Source organism: Neofelis nebulosa, chromosome 7 (assembly GCF_028018385.1).
Source record: "Neofelis nebulosa isolate mNeoNeb1 chromosome 7, mNeoNeb1.pri, whole genome shotgun sequence".
NCBI classification, from domain to species: Eukaryota; Metazoa; Chordata; class Mammalia; order Carnivora; family Felidae; genus Neofelis; species Neofelis nebulosa.
Genome location: NC_080788.1, coordinates 35314748 through 35332196, shown reverse-complemented (window position 1 = coordinate 35332196; position 17449 = coordinate 35314748). Strand labels below are relative to the sequence as shown.

General features: G+C 38.6%; 1 protein-coding gene across 5 annotated transcripts in view; it reads left to right on the top strand.

Moving 5' to 3' along the window:
• LRRC49 (leucine rich repeat containing 49) overlaps positions 1–14442 on the top strand; it is a 145327-nt gene extending 130885 nt beyond the window's left edge. For 2 of the 5 annotated variants that reach the window (XM_058737204.1, XM_058737206.1), the window contains 2 exons: positions 5404–5557; positions 13751–14438. In XM_058737204.1, the coding sequence (XP_058593187.1) occupies positions 5404–5557; positions 13751–13954 (358 nt within the window). In that variant the 3' untranslated portion in view covers positions 13955–14438. Of the gene's footprint in view, positions 1–5403; positions 5558–13750 lie in introns of all 5 variants that reach the window. The other 3 variants (XM_058737201.1, XM_058737202.1, XM_058737203.1) reach the window with 3 other exon arrangements.
• Positions 14443–17449: the final 3007 nt, after the last annotated feature.

Genomic DNA, 17449 nt, shown 5'->3' with positions numbered 1-17449 from the left:
GAGTAATAATAGGTACTAATTAACATCAGAAATTGATGGAAAAGTACATGTTTAACTGTGTGTATTAAAATTTTAAGGACTACTATTAGGAAGAAAGGCTAGATGTATAGTTTATTAACCACTAAAAAGAAAAAGGATTGGTCAACAAAGATGTGGAAGGGAAATAAAAATAAACATATCAGTTATAATAAATATTAATGAATGAAATTCTCCTATGAATAGATATTGGCTATCAAATTGAGTTAAAAATTGAGTTACATGTTGTATTTGAGAAATACCCCTAAAGAAAGCAATATATAAAGTTTGAAAATACAGGAATGAAAATATATAACAGGCAAATGCCAACAACAGTAACAAATCTGGGAATATTAATATTAGTGATAATAAAATTGATGACACCAAAAGCTATAATCTACCAAAAAAGATGATAATTATGAAGCTTAATGTAACTAAGCTCCTAAATATATCAACAAATCCTAGTATACATTAACAAATTCACAGTTATTGTGATAGATATTAATCTATTTGATCAGTAGACAAATAAGCCAAAATAAAAAAGAATATGGGGGATTTGAATAACACAGTTAATACACTTTATCAACTAAATATATTTATAATTATATTCCCAGAATATTATTCCCAATTCTGAAAAAAAATTTATTCAAACACCTATGAAATGTTTGCAAAAATTGGATATATATTAAACTCAAAGAAGATCTCTGTGTTTCCCAAAAAGCATACTCAAACAGATTACTTTCTGTAATCAGCATAAAATTAGAAAATAGTGAGCCAAAATTTACTCAGATGAAATTAAAAAAACAAAGAAACAGGAAAAGCAGTTACCCAGAAAACAAAATACAAGTTCCTTTAAACTTAAAAAAGATGTTTGACCTCAAAGTTACAGACATGAAAAGTTTAAAACAGTGAGATACCTTTGCGGGGAAAGACTAAAAGTTTGATCACATACAGCGTATTGAAACAGAATTCCTATACACTGTCCATGGTATAAGTTGAGGCAACTCTTTTACATAGCAATTTAACAATACCTAACAAATTTTAAATTTACATGCCCTGTAACTTAGTAATTTCACTTCAAGGAATCTTCTTCAGATGGTGGTTTTTACATGAGCACAAATATATATGTGTAAGGATTTTCACTGCAGCGTAGCAAAAATAGGAAAACTCACTAAATTTCCACTAATAAAGGACTAATGACTTGCAACTCTAAAAATAATTAGAGGTTCTGATATGAAACAGTCTGTAAGATGTCTCAGAAAATAAAAATGCAAGTTCTAGAACACTTACATAGTATACTACAATTTATGAGAAATGGGGCATATGTTTCAAAGGTATCCGTATGTTATTTTTAAATGTTTGATTTTTTTAAAAATGACTGTCTCTGGGAGTTGAACTGAGGACACTAAGAGTTCCAAAGGGTGTAGAAGTTTACTTTTCACCGTATGTCTATAGATACTGCTCGAATTACCTTTTTGGGTTTTGTTCTTTTTATTCTTTTTATTATTATTATATTGTATATTGTATATTGTATATATAATATACAATATATATTATATATTGTATTCCTTCTTTAAAAAATAATTTTGAAAAGTACTTTCTTTGGAATAGAAGAATAAATTAAAACCAAAGTCATAAATTACATATAAATGAACTTGATAACAAGAGAACTCTGTCACAGCCTGTGGGATGTTGCTAAGACTGTACTGAGAGGAAATGATATATCTTTAATATACTTGTTAGGAAACAAGAAAGATTAGAAATTAATGAATGAGGCTTTCAACTCAAGAAAGCTAGAAAAACACCAAAGTAAAAAAAAAAAAAAATGGAGGCAAGAAATTAATAAAGACAAAGCAACTTAAAAAAATATAAGAAATTGAAAAAAGAATAATTGACTAGTAAAAGCAAAAATTGACTCTTTATAAAGACCATTTTCTAAGGAAAATCCAAGAACTCAACCATTAAATTTTTTATAACTGATCAGATTATATACTAAGGAAACCAGATACTGTATCAAGATACAAAAATAATTGGTATTTTTTCATTAAAATAATAAATTATTGAAAATAGTATTAGAAAAAGTATCCCATTTATAGAGGCAATAAAAACTGTAAAACATCAGGAAATCTACCTGACACAAAATAACTATGAAATAAACAGTGAAATTAGGAATAAAAAAAGTGTCTAAAAAATGGAGAGGTTTACATTGTTAATGAATTCTGAGGCTTAATAAAGATGTCAATTTATTTTAATTAAATCATATAGTTACTAACTTTCCAATCAACAATCCCAGTGTGATTTTCTCAGTAAACAAGGTGATTTTTGTATCTGTTTTTTTTTTAAATATTTATTTATTTATTTTGAGAGAGAGAGAGAGCCCATAAGCAGGGGAGCGGCAGAGAGAGAGAGAGAGGGGGAGAGAGAGAATCCCAAGCAGGCTCCACACTGTCAGTGCCAAGCCCGACACGGGACTTGAACTCACCAACCATGAGATCATGCATGACCTCAGTGATAAAACACAAATGTACTAATTGTTCTGGTTAAAAGCCAAAGATCGTCAGATTGAGTAAAAAATGAAGCTCAGTTATATGTTGTTAACAAGAGACACATCTGAAACATAAGGTTACATAAAGTTTGAAAGTAAAAAAGTGAGGAGTGCCTCCGTAGCTCAGTGGGCTAAGCATCCTGCTCTTGATTTCTGCTCAGGTCATGATCTCAAACTTCGTGAGTTTGAGCCCCACCACATAAGGCTCTTCACTGACAGTGTGGAGTCTGCTTGGGATTCTCTGTTTCCCTCTTTCTCTGACCCTGCCCTGCTGGTGCATGTGCGTGCATGCGTGCTCCCTCTGTCTCAAAATAAATAAAATAAACTTAAAAATAAGTTAATTAATTAAGTAAACATTAAAAAAATAAAAGAGAAAAGATAAAAAAACATCAATGGTAACCAAAATAAAAACAGAACAGCCATTGAGGACTAAATTGACTCAGGTGTAAAGCAATACTAAAAATAAAGAGAATCATTTCAAAATGATAATAAGTTCAAATCATTGCAAATGTTAAGGTAAATTTACTAATTTAATTTGTATGCACCTATTAGCATAGCCTTAAAAATCATACAAACCAAAAATTGACACGACTGCAGCTCCACAATTACAGGGGGAAGTTTCAATATACTTTTGAGTAATTTTAAAAGGATATAAAATACTTGAGCACCATGAATAACAAATTTGACTTAATGGACATTCAGAGAGCATTGCCCCAACAACTGTAGAACACATGTTCTTTTCAAGTATACGTGGAATATTTGTAAAATTTACCAAATACTATCCGTAAGGAAATTATCAACAGATTCCAAAGGATTTATGTAGACAATGTGTTCTGTTCACAATACAATTAAGCTTTAACTCAATTACTCAGTGTTAACCAGGAAATTCCCATATATCTGGAAATTAAGAAGTCCATTGCTAGGGGTCTGGGTGGCTCAGTCAGTTAGGCGTCTGACTTTGACTCAGGTCATGATCTCACCGTTCGTGAGTTCAAGCCCCGCGTCGGGCTCTCTGCTGTCAGTGCAGAGCCTGCTTCGGATCCTCTGTCTCCCTCTCTCTGCCCTTCCCCCACTCACTCTCTTTCTCAAAAATCAATAAACAAACAAACAAAAAAACCCCACATTTCTAAATAACCCACAGGTGAAAGACAGTTTTATAATGGAAACTACCTTGAACTGAAATATAACAAAAATACCACATTTCAAAACTTGTAGAATTGTTACAGTGATGCTAAATGAACATTTTAACCTTTGAAATGGCTATGAAAGAAAAGAATAAAGGCTGAAAATGAATGAGCTAAACATTTATCTAAACAAGTTAGGGGAATAAAAACAGTAAAATAATCCTAAAAGTTAAAAGAAATAATGATATTAATAACAGAATTAATGGAAAATTGATTATTTGAAAAGACTAAGTGATATAAAATATATATTTGCATTGCTTTTATAATTAAAAAGTCAATAAATAAAATGTAGGTAAAGATATACATGTTACTCACTTTCTTCTTTATAAAAGTGAGAATATTATAGTACCCAAATATCAAAAAAAAAAGGGCCCGATTAGGTAAATTGATGAACATCACAACTGAATTTTATTCATTCATTAAATAGAAAATGTGTATTATATAGCATTGAGTGAAAACAAGCACACAAAATTGGATGTTTAATAGGATCTTAACTTTTTATAAAATTTCATAGAAAAAGCCTGCAAAAAAATATATTGAATGTGAACAGTGTTATACATATATATAGATGTACGAGCTATAGATTTATGGGTAATTTTTATCTATTTCTTTATACTTTTCAAAATGTGTACTCCTTAAAATTTCTAAAATTGCTGTGTTACACTTAAAAAAATTTTTTTTTAATGTTTATTTTTGAGAGAGACACAGTGTGAGCAGGGGAATGGAGAGAGAGAGAGAGAGACGCAGAATCCGAAGCAGGCTCCAGGCTCTGAGCTGTCAGCACAGAGCCCGACGCGGGGCTCAAACCCACAGTGCTGCGAGATCATGACCTGAGCCGAAGTCGGACACTTAACCGACTGAACCACCCGGGCGCCCCAACTGTCTTACACTTTTAAATTGGAAAAAGGAAGACAAAATTTAAAAGATCTATTCCTCTTCTCCTCCCAATCTTTAGTTCAGTTTGCAATAAAGTAGATGTATCACTTCACTTTAGAGACAGCTTAAGTCTGGCAGAAACCAGAAATCGACTTTCACCAGAGCTGAGTTGCTGTTCTCTATCCAGGCTTATGGGTCTGCCAGTGATGCTATGAGCACTGTGTATGTTCTTCATAATCAAATGAAGTTTCCAGGTTCGTTATTTCCTATATTTCACTATGCTAACAGTTGGAAGTTTGGGGATTTTGTTTATTTTGTTTCGCCTAAACTTAAACCACTATCCCATGCCATTTTCTAGCTATGAGTAATACTACCAAGCTGCATAATGGAATTAGGAACTATTTGTGTCATTTGTAAGAGATTACTGTATGTTTTATGGAAGATAACGACTTAGAAACTTTGGCCTACTACATCTTCAGTTGCGTTGTTTTGTACTCTGTAATTATTTAAATTTTGTACTGATTTCTTTAAGGTAGAGTTTCTTTAAGGTAGAAATGGTTGAGACATGTTTATGTTGCTGATTGGTAGTTATGAAACAAAAGAATTCGGGTTGAGTAGCTTAATAAGTAGAAAGATTGGGGTATTGAGCTAAGTTCAAATAAATAACTCAAACTCATAAAACGAACATTCCTAAGAGCATACGCTTCCCTCTAAAGTCAACAAAAATAGACACATTTTAATAAATCTCACCAGTAACTAAATCTCTTTACTGTCTTTCTACAGAAAGAAGCAATTCCGGTATCTGCTAGACCCCAAAGGGAAAAAACCAGGTCTTGTCAATGAAGAAAATAACGATAGCAAAAGACTTGTAGGAGAAAACACAAACCGTGCTACGCTAAATTATACCACAAGAGACTTTTATAACGAACGGCTAGAGGTAAAACTACCGTCAATCTTTGGAATCTGGTGCCTGGATATGTCCCACATGGCTTGGGACTTGGCAGTTGTACATTTCTCCCTTTAATCAGTTAAGATAACGTTTTTTGTTTGTTCTGTAAAGCTATATACAGCTGGAGACAGTAGGCACCAAGGTGTTTGGAGGAAGTAGAGCCCATAGTTCCAGTATCTTTATTTCAGCAGAAAAAAAATGTTCAAAAGAATCTGTATCAAAAACCTAGACCAAAGTGGACCAAAGGTTCTGATCTCTCGGAATTAAGAGAAGGGATAGCTAGGCTCCCTGTGAGTACTTAACTAGCCCGTGTCGGATTGGCAGAGGGCACAGCAGAACCTCCGTTCCTGTTCTCTTTGCTCGCGTCCTTGCTGTTTTAATTCTCTTCTTTCATTCTCCTGCACCATTAACTCCTGTGTCCTTAGTCGTGTAATATAATTTTAACCTATCTTGTTTCCACTGTAGCTACTTAGCCAGAAAAACTGGAACTAGTTCTTTACTTCTTTGTGTTCGGGGGTTTATTGGAGGAATGCCATGTCAGGGTATTGCAGGAGCTACAAAGAAGACAAGTATTCAGTGCCTGTCTTGATGGAACTCCTAAGAAAGCTGAAGGAACAAATCCTTTAAATAACAACAGAATGGGAAGATGCTGCAGGAGATTTTGAGGGGACTAAAGGGCACGAGAGCAAGACAGAGCAGGAAGCACTGATCGAGCATCTTTATGTGCAAGGCACATTTTATATATACATTTTATATATACATGGAAGGGAAATGGCCTGGCAAGTGGTTTTCAGATGTTTTGTTAAGAGCTATGAGACTTTTTATTCAAACCATATTGTAGCCGAAAACCCAGTATGTCAAAACAAAGCAAAAACAGCAGACCAGCTGTTGTTGTCGAGGGAAAGGACACTTCAGAGCTTCAACTGACTGGATCTTCTATTCCTTTCCTTTCCTTTCCCCTCATCTCAGTCCCCTCAGGCCCAATCCTGAAGCATCTCTTTGGAACCCATAGGGCTCTAAGGGTTACAGCTTGAAAATACCTTGAAAACTCAATGTAACAATATTTTTATAGCATCCTAAAAGATGTTCGGATTCTGCTTTAAACTCTCCTGACACAAAAAAGATTACTGCTTCACGAGGTGGCTCTTTATCTCTGAGCGATATCCATTGGTGAAGAAATTCTTACCCATGTGAAGCTGAAAGCTGCCACCTAATAACTTTTACTTCATGATCCTAGTACCGCCTTATGTAGAAAAGAGATTGAGTCTCTTTCTCATGAAAACTCTTCAGATACTTGAATACCTTGAAGTCCTCCCTCCCTACAGTCATGCTTTCACTCACTCAAAAATCATGTCACACACTACTTGGGCTGTAGAAGTCACTGTCCTTATCCTCATGGATATCACATTCTTTCTTTTTTTTTTTATTTGTTAATGTTTATTTATTTTTGAGAGAAAGAGAGACAGAGTATGTTGGGGGGGGGAGGGGGGCAGACAGAGGGAGACACAGAATCCAAAGCAGGCTCCAGGCTCTGAGCTGTCAGCACAGAGCCTGACACGGGGCTCAAACTCACAAACCATGAGATCATGACCTGAGCCAAAGTCTGACGCTCAACCAACTGAGCCACCCAGGCGCCCCAGGATGTCACATTCTAATGGAAGAAATAGACATCCACAGGGATGACTATAAATCAGTATATCAAGAGAATGGAGGAGGGTTATCTTATCCAGGTCAAGGGAGGCTTTCTAGAGAAGAAGCTTCCTGATCTCAGTCTTAAATGATAAAATGTAGCTATATGCAGAGGGACAAGGGCAATTCTGAGAAATAGCACACTATGAATAAAAGGCATTAAAAGTGTAAAAAGACAAGGAGAGAGCCAGGAGCTACGAGCAGTTCACTCTTCAGAAGCACAGTGATTGAGGTAGATGGTGTGAAAAGAAGAGACTACAAAGGGTAGTAAGAGGACTATGTGAAAGGACTGAATTTAATCTTTGCACAAAAGGGGCTTCCTGATGTGGCCAAAAGAGGAGAATGAAAGCCAAACTGGCAGGATTGTGAGTCCTTTTCTTGAAGGCACTTGGTTCTATGAGTCAAAAATTAACACTAATCTCAACAAAAGACATTTAGAAAAATATCAAAGAGCTGCATGCAAAACAAGAACAATGTCATAGAGAGAACAACCGACTCTATAAAGAATAGACAATTCCAGTGATTTTTAAATTGTTCGAGAGTATTGAAAAAGAAGGAACACTTATGCTGCAGACAGCATAACATTACATCTAAAACCTGCCAGGATTGCGCAGAAAAAGAAAAGCCATACCAGAAATCTAAAAACATTGATGATACAAAAATCCTTTAAAAAAGGAAGGGGAGTGTGCCTGGGTGGCTCAATCAGTTAAGCATCCAACTTTGGCTCAGGTCATGATCTCATGGCTCGGGAGTTCAAGCCCCTCATTGGGCTCTGTGCTGACAGCTCAGAGCCTGGAGCCTGCTTCGGATCTGTGTCTCCCTCTCTCTCTTCCCCTCCCCCGCTAGCGCTCTCTCTCTGTCTCTCTGTCTCTTTCTCTCTCTCAAAAATAAATAAAAACATTAAAATTTTTTTTAAAAAAAGGAGGAGGAGTATCAAGGGGACTATAGCAGAACATTAAATGAGTAACAGAACATACAGCCAAGTGTGGTTTATTCTAGGAATGCAAGGAAGATTAAATATTAATAAATTGATAGATCTAAGGTGAAAAGATTACTTCTGTAGACATTAAAAAGGCATTTCACACAATTGAACATCTATTCTTAATTTTTTTTAATCGGCAAATAGGATAAATGGAAATGGATAGCAAACATCCTGCTTGATGGGGAAACTCTAGAAACATTAGCATTAATGGCAGGCAAAATTCTGAGTAAGATGGTCTCCGTGATTCCCATCCCCCTGGTATCCACACTCTGATATCATCCCCTCTCTTTAGTGCAGGTAAACATGTGATTTGCTTCTAACCAATGGAATGTGGCAAGGGTAAAGGGATTTTGCAGATACAATTAAGGTCTCTGATCAGTTGGAAAGGGAGATTATCCTGGGTAAGCCTGACCTAATCAGGCAGGTCCTTTAAAAGAGGATTCAGTCTTTCCATAAGAGATTCTACTGCTGGCCTTGAAGAAGTAAGCCACCATGCGAGAGGGTAACGTGGCCAAAAACTGCAAGAAGCTTCTAGGAGCTGAGAGCAGACCCCTGCTGGCAGCCAGCAAGAAAGTGGGGCTTCAGTTCTACAACTGCAAGGCGCTGAATTCTGCCAACAATCACCAAGATTTAGAAGAGGACCCAAGCTTTAGAAAGGAACACAGCCTGGCCAACAGCTTGACTACAGCCTTGTGAAGTCCTGAGCAGAGCACCCGGCTAAGCTGTGCATGGACTCCTCGTGCACAGAAACTGTGAGATGATAGATATGTGCTATTTTAAGCCACCAAATGTGATGTAACTTGCAATAGAACCCTAATGTACCGTTGAAGTCAGCTTCAAGACAAGGATGGCCAATATCACCATTATTATTTATCAGTACAGACAATGCAAAGAGGCAAGAGAAAGAAATTAGTGGTGACTTGAAAGGAAGGAAGAACCTAAAACATTCAAGAGTAAAAGTGGGGAGAACTTACCTTAACAGATACCAAGTACTGTTGTAAAGCTGTAGTAATTATGGCAGTGTCAGAATAGACAAATAGATCTGAGAATACAATCGAGATCCAGAACTATCCCATGTATATGGAATACATATACCCCATGTATATGGGGATATAGATAGGAAGTATTATAGATTAGTACAGACAGTTTAATAAATGCTAGTTAGGAAATTGAGTCTCAAATAAGAGCTACATATTGAATCCCTGCTTTACACCATGCAACAAAAATTAACTCTAGATCTAATAAAAACCCAAGTATGAAAAGCAAAACTTTAAGGTTATTATTGAAAAAATAGGTGAAAATCTTTATGACCTTGATCGGGTGGGCTATGATTTTCTAACACCTGCAGGACACAAACAAGAAAAAATGTCATAAACTTGGCAATCAAGGTCATTGTCGTAGGTTTCTAGCAGGAGTGGTTTCAGTGGAGTCATATAATCAGAGTCTCAAAGTGGTTTAAAGAGTAAATAAACAACCAAGAATTAAAAACAGGGAATGTTGACTCCTGTTTTGAGAAATGTCAAAGGGAGAAGAAATCTGAAGCCATATAATATTTTGTACAGAACACTTGGCCACTTGGAGACCTGGATTTGAGCCCCTGATTCTACCACTTACTACCTGAAAGACCTTGCCCTAGTCCCTTAATCACTCTCTTGACTCACAACCTAGCATGCTTTCACTTATAAAACCTTATATACCCTCCTTCTTACCTTTTGAAAAATATTTAAATCACTGCAGTACAGAGTTCTCAGTCTCTCTCTTTCGTGGGTCCTGAGTTGTTGAGGGAATGAATTGTAGTGAGTGCCTCACAAGTCAGGGTAAGCAAACCCCTCCATTATACATATGACATGTATAATTACACAGACGACGTGTATAATTCTGTTGCCTGGTAGCTGTCCATCCTTTCTCCTAACTTGTTCTAAGAAAGATTTAAGACCAACATAGAATCAGACAGCTGAAAGGAACGAACGATTCCAGTCCTGTTCTTAGACAGATGAGGAAAACTGGAGACTCAGAGGAACTACTCGGGACTGCACGGTGAGTTACTGCCGGAGCTGCCTCTAGAACTCAGACCTCCTGATTACTGACCTTGGACTCTTTCACAGTAAATCATGCTGCTGTCTGAAATCTTTCTGACCACCCCAGCGTAAAGGGCTCTCTCTTCTCCGAACACCGACTATATTTGTTGTCTAAACAATCTCCTTCAGCACTCACTTACGGTTTACTGTTTCTCAGTTAGCTTAGCTTTTCCTATCGTGGGCCCGTCTCTCCAACCAGCCTGCAGGTCCTTCAAGGACTAGATTAGAGTTTTCTCTAAGTAAGTGTTAGTAGATGATACCTAATCCTGAGCAAGCCCCTCAACTTCTGTTGACCTCAGTTTCCCACTTGTGGAATGGAGATATAGCTTATATCCTAGTACAAGTACTGTTACAGCTAAAATGGCTCTACAGCAAATCCCATTCTTTGACCTACTTTGTTTCCAAACCATCTTCCTGACAACAAAATCGTAGTCCAGTGAAATAAACAACATTGTTTAGGGTTCATCTCATCAGGATTGAACTTGTATAATACTTTCTTTATGAACCCCACAGGGATATTGTGGGAAAGAAAAAAATAAGTATATGAAAGCATTTGAGAGTGGAAAAAGCATTATTCAAAGAGCAGTAACTCCTTGACGGGTCAGGGCAAGAGAGGTATCTCTAATGTGCTTTTAACAGGATCATTCTGGACAGGCAGAGGGAGCCGCCCTGGCAGACCCCTGCTGAGTATAGAGCACACTTCATGGAGATGCGAGTAATTGGCTTGAAGCAGAGAAGAAATGATGAAGTAAAACTGCCTTCAAACAGTTACTAAATTAAGGGTTATTATGGCAGAGACAATTCTGTAGCAACATGTCTATAAAGAAGTAATGGAAAGGAGCTATAGCAAGAAATTTTAAAACCAAAAACTGCACTATGCCAATTATGAAAAATTTAATTTGTATTTTGTATAAGTTATTTAACAAAGTATGTCATATAAAAATTCTTTAAATTTTTGTTATCCCTACATTACTATGGTAACTTTCCAGTCTTACTGCTAGAACTTTTCTTCCTTAAAAGACTCAAAATTGTGTTTTAAGAAACTTAGCAATGTGTAAAAGAGGCATTCACTAAATACGCTGTGGGCCTTCTCCTCGTGTAAATGTATTGCACGTTGTAAAATATTGCTCGTTTCGGCTAGTGATCGACCTCCAGCGATTCACACTTGTCTTTCTCCTTGGTAGTCCCTACGTAGCCCAGATTTACTGAGTGTTAAAAGGGAACAGCTCAATGCTGTTCTCATCAGCAAGCTAACTTAGTGCAGGTGACTGAGTCCCAGACCATATTTCAGAGTTAGAGAAAGTTAGGTTCCTCGGAGAAGTAGCCAGCTGGAACCATTTGTTATTTATCGCCCATCACAATCTGTACATATTTTTACGAGAGGTCAACTCGTGACCGGTTGTTTTTCGCATAGGAACTAAATCAGGTCAGTATGCTGACCCCTGAATGGTGAGTGATTATTTAGAGAACTCTTACATGTCATAAGAAAATTTCTAAAATATGTCTTTGTCAGGGAAAGTTAGCGACAATTGTGATTCATCATTAACTTATGTTAATTAATCAAGAATCTAAAACATCTTTGGTGGTTTTAAAAATTGTAAACATTTGGAAAAGGAAGAGAAATAGAACAAGGGAGGAAAAAGCACTTGTCATCTCACAACCCAAAGGCAATCTTAATGATACTGGAGTATATTTTCTTCCAAAAATTTTCCGTATACTTTTTCTGACGTTTTCTTGAAAATTTCGAACATACAGCGACGTTGAAAGCATTTTACAGTAAACACCCCTACCCCCAACCTAGATTCTGTCATTAACATTGTACTACAGTGCACGTGCTTGTCTCACACGTGTACATTTCCCCATCCTCTCTTTACCACCAATACCCCTTATAGTGTTTCATTCATTTCAGAGTAAGTGCAGACATTAGCATGTTTCTTCCTAAATATTTCAGCATACATATCATTTAGAGTTCAGTATTTTACATAGTTTCTTCTTCTGAGGTGAAACTTACACACGACGATACACAAATCTTAAAATCTTAGATGTACGCTTGCTAAGTTTTGACAAATACATACACATGTATAACGCAACCTCTTTTAAACCTCAAATTTTAATTTTGTTTTTTCCATTTAACATTGTAATGTGTTTTCCTTGTTATTACAAGTCCTTAAAAGTATAATTTTAATGACAATATCTGTTAATATACATTTTTTAATGTTTATTTATTTTTGAGAGAGAGGGAAAGAACAAGCAGGGGAGGGGACAGAGAGAGAAAGAGAGGGAGACACAGAATCGGAAGCAGGCTCCGGACTCTGAGCTGTCAGCATAGAGCCTGACCGGGGGTTCGAACTCACAAACCGTGAAGTCATGACCTGAGCTGAAGACAGACGCTTAACCGACTGAGCTACCCAGGCACCCCTGTTGATACTTTAAATTTAACTCTTTAATTCATCTTGAAATTATTTTGGTATGTTTATGAGTTGGAGGTTTGAGTAGATTCTTTTCCAAGAAGCTAAGCCCATTGTCTCGTTGACATTTATTATTTCTTTTCTCTTTCACTGATGTAAATTGCTTTCCTATAATTCTGACTGTCTGATCTGTTCCATTAATTTTTCCATATGTATTGTGGCACTTTCCATCATAATGCCTCGATACTCCTCACAAGTATTAATAGCCAAAATAAATGTTGAATTCTTATATTGAAGAAAATGGGTTTGTTTCAGCCTCTGTTGTGAAATTGGGGCCCAGTGCCTGAGTAGCCTCGGGCCCAAAGCTTCTCTATGGTGTTTTGGACCCAAGTTTTTCATTTGCAGGCTTCCAGACCCAGAAGTTGAGTGGGAGCACTGTTTCTCTCAAGGCCAAGTTCTGGGTCCCTGGCTTATGTATATCTCCTCTTCCTGCTTGTACACGTTCTCCCAACTTTGTCCAAGTGGTCTAGGCTAATAAATCAGTGTAGTACCACTACACAATTTCTTAAAATACAGACTAAATTTAGCATATGGGTATTTCAAGTATGTATATGGATATTAACTAACCTCATACCAATTAAGATTGTCAGTATCAGTGCCATGATACATTTAGCACCACAAGCCATGAACCTCTGCATTCATCTGTCTTATGTGAACTAACCTGTCTTAACTGAGAAAGGAGAAAGTCTACCAACAAAGTAATCACTGTTACCATCTGAGTGATTCCGATCAAAACCCACTTCCAACAGAGCTGCCCACCAGAGGTAGGAGTGGACTGGGAAGTAGAGAACTCCCTACTGCTGGCTTTACTCAAGCAGGGCTTTGTGTCAAGAGTGTCTAGGAAAGCACTTCTGCTCCGAAGGATGAGGCTCAGAACAGATCGTTTCAAGTTAGTCTGGTTCAGCCCCTTGTTCCTTGGCTCTTGGGTTATGACTCCATGCACCATTTTTTTTTTTTTTAACAGGAAATAAAGGAAAAAAAGAAATTCTGCAAGATGTATATGGAGGACCTTGTGAAGGAAGCCACGGACATCAACATGAAGAACGAGGCTCTGCAGAAGCTCTGGCCGCAGATGTTCATCGAGCTTGTTAGGGACGCAGTCATAGAAATCCGCAATAAAAACTCCTATATGAAGCTTTGCCTACAGCAGATAACTGACCAAAAATAGAAATGGCTTGTAGTTCCAGTTGATTTTAGCAGCTCTGTGTTTTTGAAGGTTGAAAATAAGTAGGTTAAACATGTTAAAACGACACTGTCCCGCAAACTACAAAGACTAGCATCAAAGCATTATTGCCTACTGTTCTCGTAGTTAAAGGTTAGGAAGGAAGGAAGGAGAGAGAGAAAGAGGATTAGCTTCCTGTGTAAGCTGACCACGCCACCTTTGGGAACTAGGCAGTCTCTAGAGATAGCTGGGCCTTGAGTTGGCACTGCGTCTGCGGTTTTTGCTTCGACCGGTGCCCCTGCTCTAGCCCAGGGCACGCAGCGTGCTCGCTCCTGCTTCGGCGTCGGTTGCTTCTACCTACCCGCAGCTGACAGTTTCCAGTTATTTGCCTTTTTATTTTATGTCATGATTTCAAAGCCAAAAATATGTTCTTTTTTATGAGCGGAGAATAAACTTATTAATAAATTAGTAAAAAAAAAAAAAATCGTCTGTTTGTGTCCTTCCTCCAGTCAGAATTGTCATATTTATGTTATGTTCCTTTTGAGCTGAGTAGGAGCCCTTCTCTTCACTTATGTAGGAGGAGGCGCCATTCTTCCAGGGATGCGTCCTCAGGGCACCACCGGGACTCGTGGGCTCACTGTGGGCAGAAAATATGAAAATGAGTACAACGGGGGCAGGAAGAAAATGCTCTGTCTGAAGGAATCCCAAGCCAATGTAAAATGCAGTGACAGATCAGTAAGTCTGCTTCTCTGAAAGGTGTTTCTTTCTGTTGCTAGCCACTCTGGGGGCTCTTTTTTTCTGGTAGGCATGTGTACCTGTACCTCAGAAGTATTAGAAACTCATGGGTGAAAGGTTCTAATTTTTCTGATTCCATTTGAAGTTCCAACAGGTAACTAAGACGTAAGCAGGGGTTTGCCCGAGTTCATGCTGGTGAGGAGGGTGTCGTGAGCCCATTACCATAGCTGGAGATCATACAACTTCAGCAAAACAACCTTACAGGTCAATAAATTGGAATTCTCCAGTTTGCTCAGATTTTGCCTGGCAGGACCACCAGGATGTGGGAAAACAGCAGAAGTTACAGGATGACAGAGATACAGATGTATTCCAGAGTACATACAGAAATGCTTGGAAGGAAGCTAGGTAAGTTGTTTGTGCAGTTCTGAGAAACACCCACCTCCTTACGAGCTCGCCCAAGAGGCAGTGGTCAAGGTTAGGTGATTAGCATAACGTTTCAGAACGTGACCTTGTGAGTCATGCTGTCCTGGGTTTGTATCTTGGTGTTCAAGCTACCAGTTTCCATGCCTATGATCTATCTGAACCACGCCTGCTTCATAATACTACCCAGCTTATAACAGTGTCGTGAGGAGCAAATGAGATGAAGCATTCAAAGCATGTATCATAATACCTGGCACACACAGTGAACACCAGTAAATGAAGCTATTCTTCTAGAAACAGACTGAACCACAGAATTGGTGCTCCTGGACGGGAACAACTATTAGGGTTTCTTGATGCTCCTGCAGTCTCTCAAAATTAAAATCTGAACCATCTCTCATCTGGCTGGTAAAGGGTGATTTCTCTCGGGGGAGGGGGGGTTGCCTATCTTGTTTGATATGGAAATGAGATCCCACCTAGCGGGTGATGTTGAGAAGAGAAACAAAGATGTCTTGTTCACGGGCTTTTAGTAAGTAGGGAAGGCCAGAGCTTGTGACACCTTGGGCATGTGGGGAGCTTGCTCACTCGAGGTTTTGCAGGTGAATGGCCTGGCTGTTTAATAAGTCATCTGTCTGGCTTCCTGAATGCTGCCTCTTCTCCCCTGGCCCTCCCATCCCTGATGCTAAAGGCATCTGACCCTCATATTCACATGCATTCTTGGCCCTCCCCGGTTATTCTGGGAATTTAAGAACCTTGGGTCAGCACTCAGTGGCTTGGCAGCAAGCCTGCAGGCACAGGGGCTCTACCCAGACCTTCTGCTTCAGGCCTAGTCATAGGCTTTCTGTCTTGTTCCTGAAACCACATCTTTTCATGGCCCAGCTTTAGTCGCTTGGTCTCTCATCCCGTTGTACCTGAGCTCTCTCTTGTCTGCCCCCACTATCCACACTGATTGATTTCTATTTCTTGAATCCTTATTTTGCCTGGTCCCAAACTCCCAATGGCTGTGTCCTCCCCTGTAATTCCTATCCCCTCCAGCTCAACACCCCCCCACCAATCCATTTTGCTTACTGGAGTTCCTAGGTGTAGATAATCCCCAGATGAAAGGACAAGAGGACCCGAGTCTACTGGGTCTGGAATCCAGAGAGGGTCTTATGTTGTTAGTGGTGATCCCTGGAACGAGTTGTCCTCTCTACGTGGGGCTTTCCATGGGTCTGTAGGAAAGGAGGAAATACACACCCCACAGTCTGAGGCCATCTAGGCTAGTGTGTGCCGAAGGGTTCCTTTTTTCCAAAAGCATTCTCAAGGGGAAACAACTTTGTGGTTGCCTCAGAAGCAAAAAATGGCTAGTGTCCCCCCATTTGGAGAGATACTGTCCCCCATGTCCTGGCTCAGCAGTTAAGTGGTTAAATGTGCTGCTAGATGTGGGGATGGTTGGTAGGTGTACCGTTGGATCTGAGGCTAGTTAACCGTGCTACCCTCCGAGGATGGTGCTGGTATCAGCCTCCCCCTTCCCGAGCTTCCCTCCACTGAAGGCCTGGCATGTGAGACCACCAAGCCTTACCCTGATCCTCATCTATTCCCGGCCAGGGCAGGGAATCCACCGGGATTCAGGTACTCCACTGACTAACAATAATCATAACAACAACTCAGATCGATTAAGATCTCGTGTTATTCTAAGCTCTTTACATGCATTATCTCATTTAATCTCCCAACAGTCATATACATGTGATAATTATCCCATGAACATCTGAAAACTGAGGCACAGAGAGGTTGAAGACCTCACCTAAGGGTATTTCAGCCAACCAATAATAGATAGGACCCGCTTTCATAACCACTGGTCGTTGTAAGGATCTGGCATCTGAACCAAATAAATGAAAGAATGAAAAGAAAGGAAGGAAAGGAAGGAAAGAAGGGAGGGAAGGAGGATGGGAGCCAGGGAGGACAAAAGAACAAAAATGAAAGGAGAACCTGACTAGTCAGCGAGGCAAAATGCAAAACAATACAGAAAGACTGCTTAGGAAAATACTAAGTTTAAATCTCGAAGAACAAAGGTTAGTTTTTGTAACCTGCTTTTCTGGGTCAGCTATAGATGCTGGGTGCTATTGCCAAGAAGTTCAGAGCCAAGTTTGAAATTTGATCACAGCAACCGTGGTTAACCAGTATGGGTGAAATATTTGTTATCTTTGATCCTGATTTTCTAGTGATGTTTATGTTTTCCTGGCTCAATGTCTGTGTCTTTTGTTGCAAGCTACCTTAAATCCTTTGTGGAAAGAGAGTGAGGGTATATAAATGAGCTAAAGTATACTCAAAGCTCAAAAGAATACATGACTCCTGTATTTCTTGGGCAAT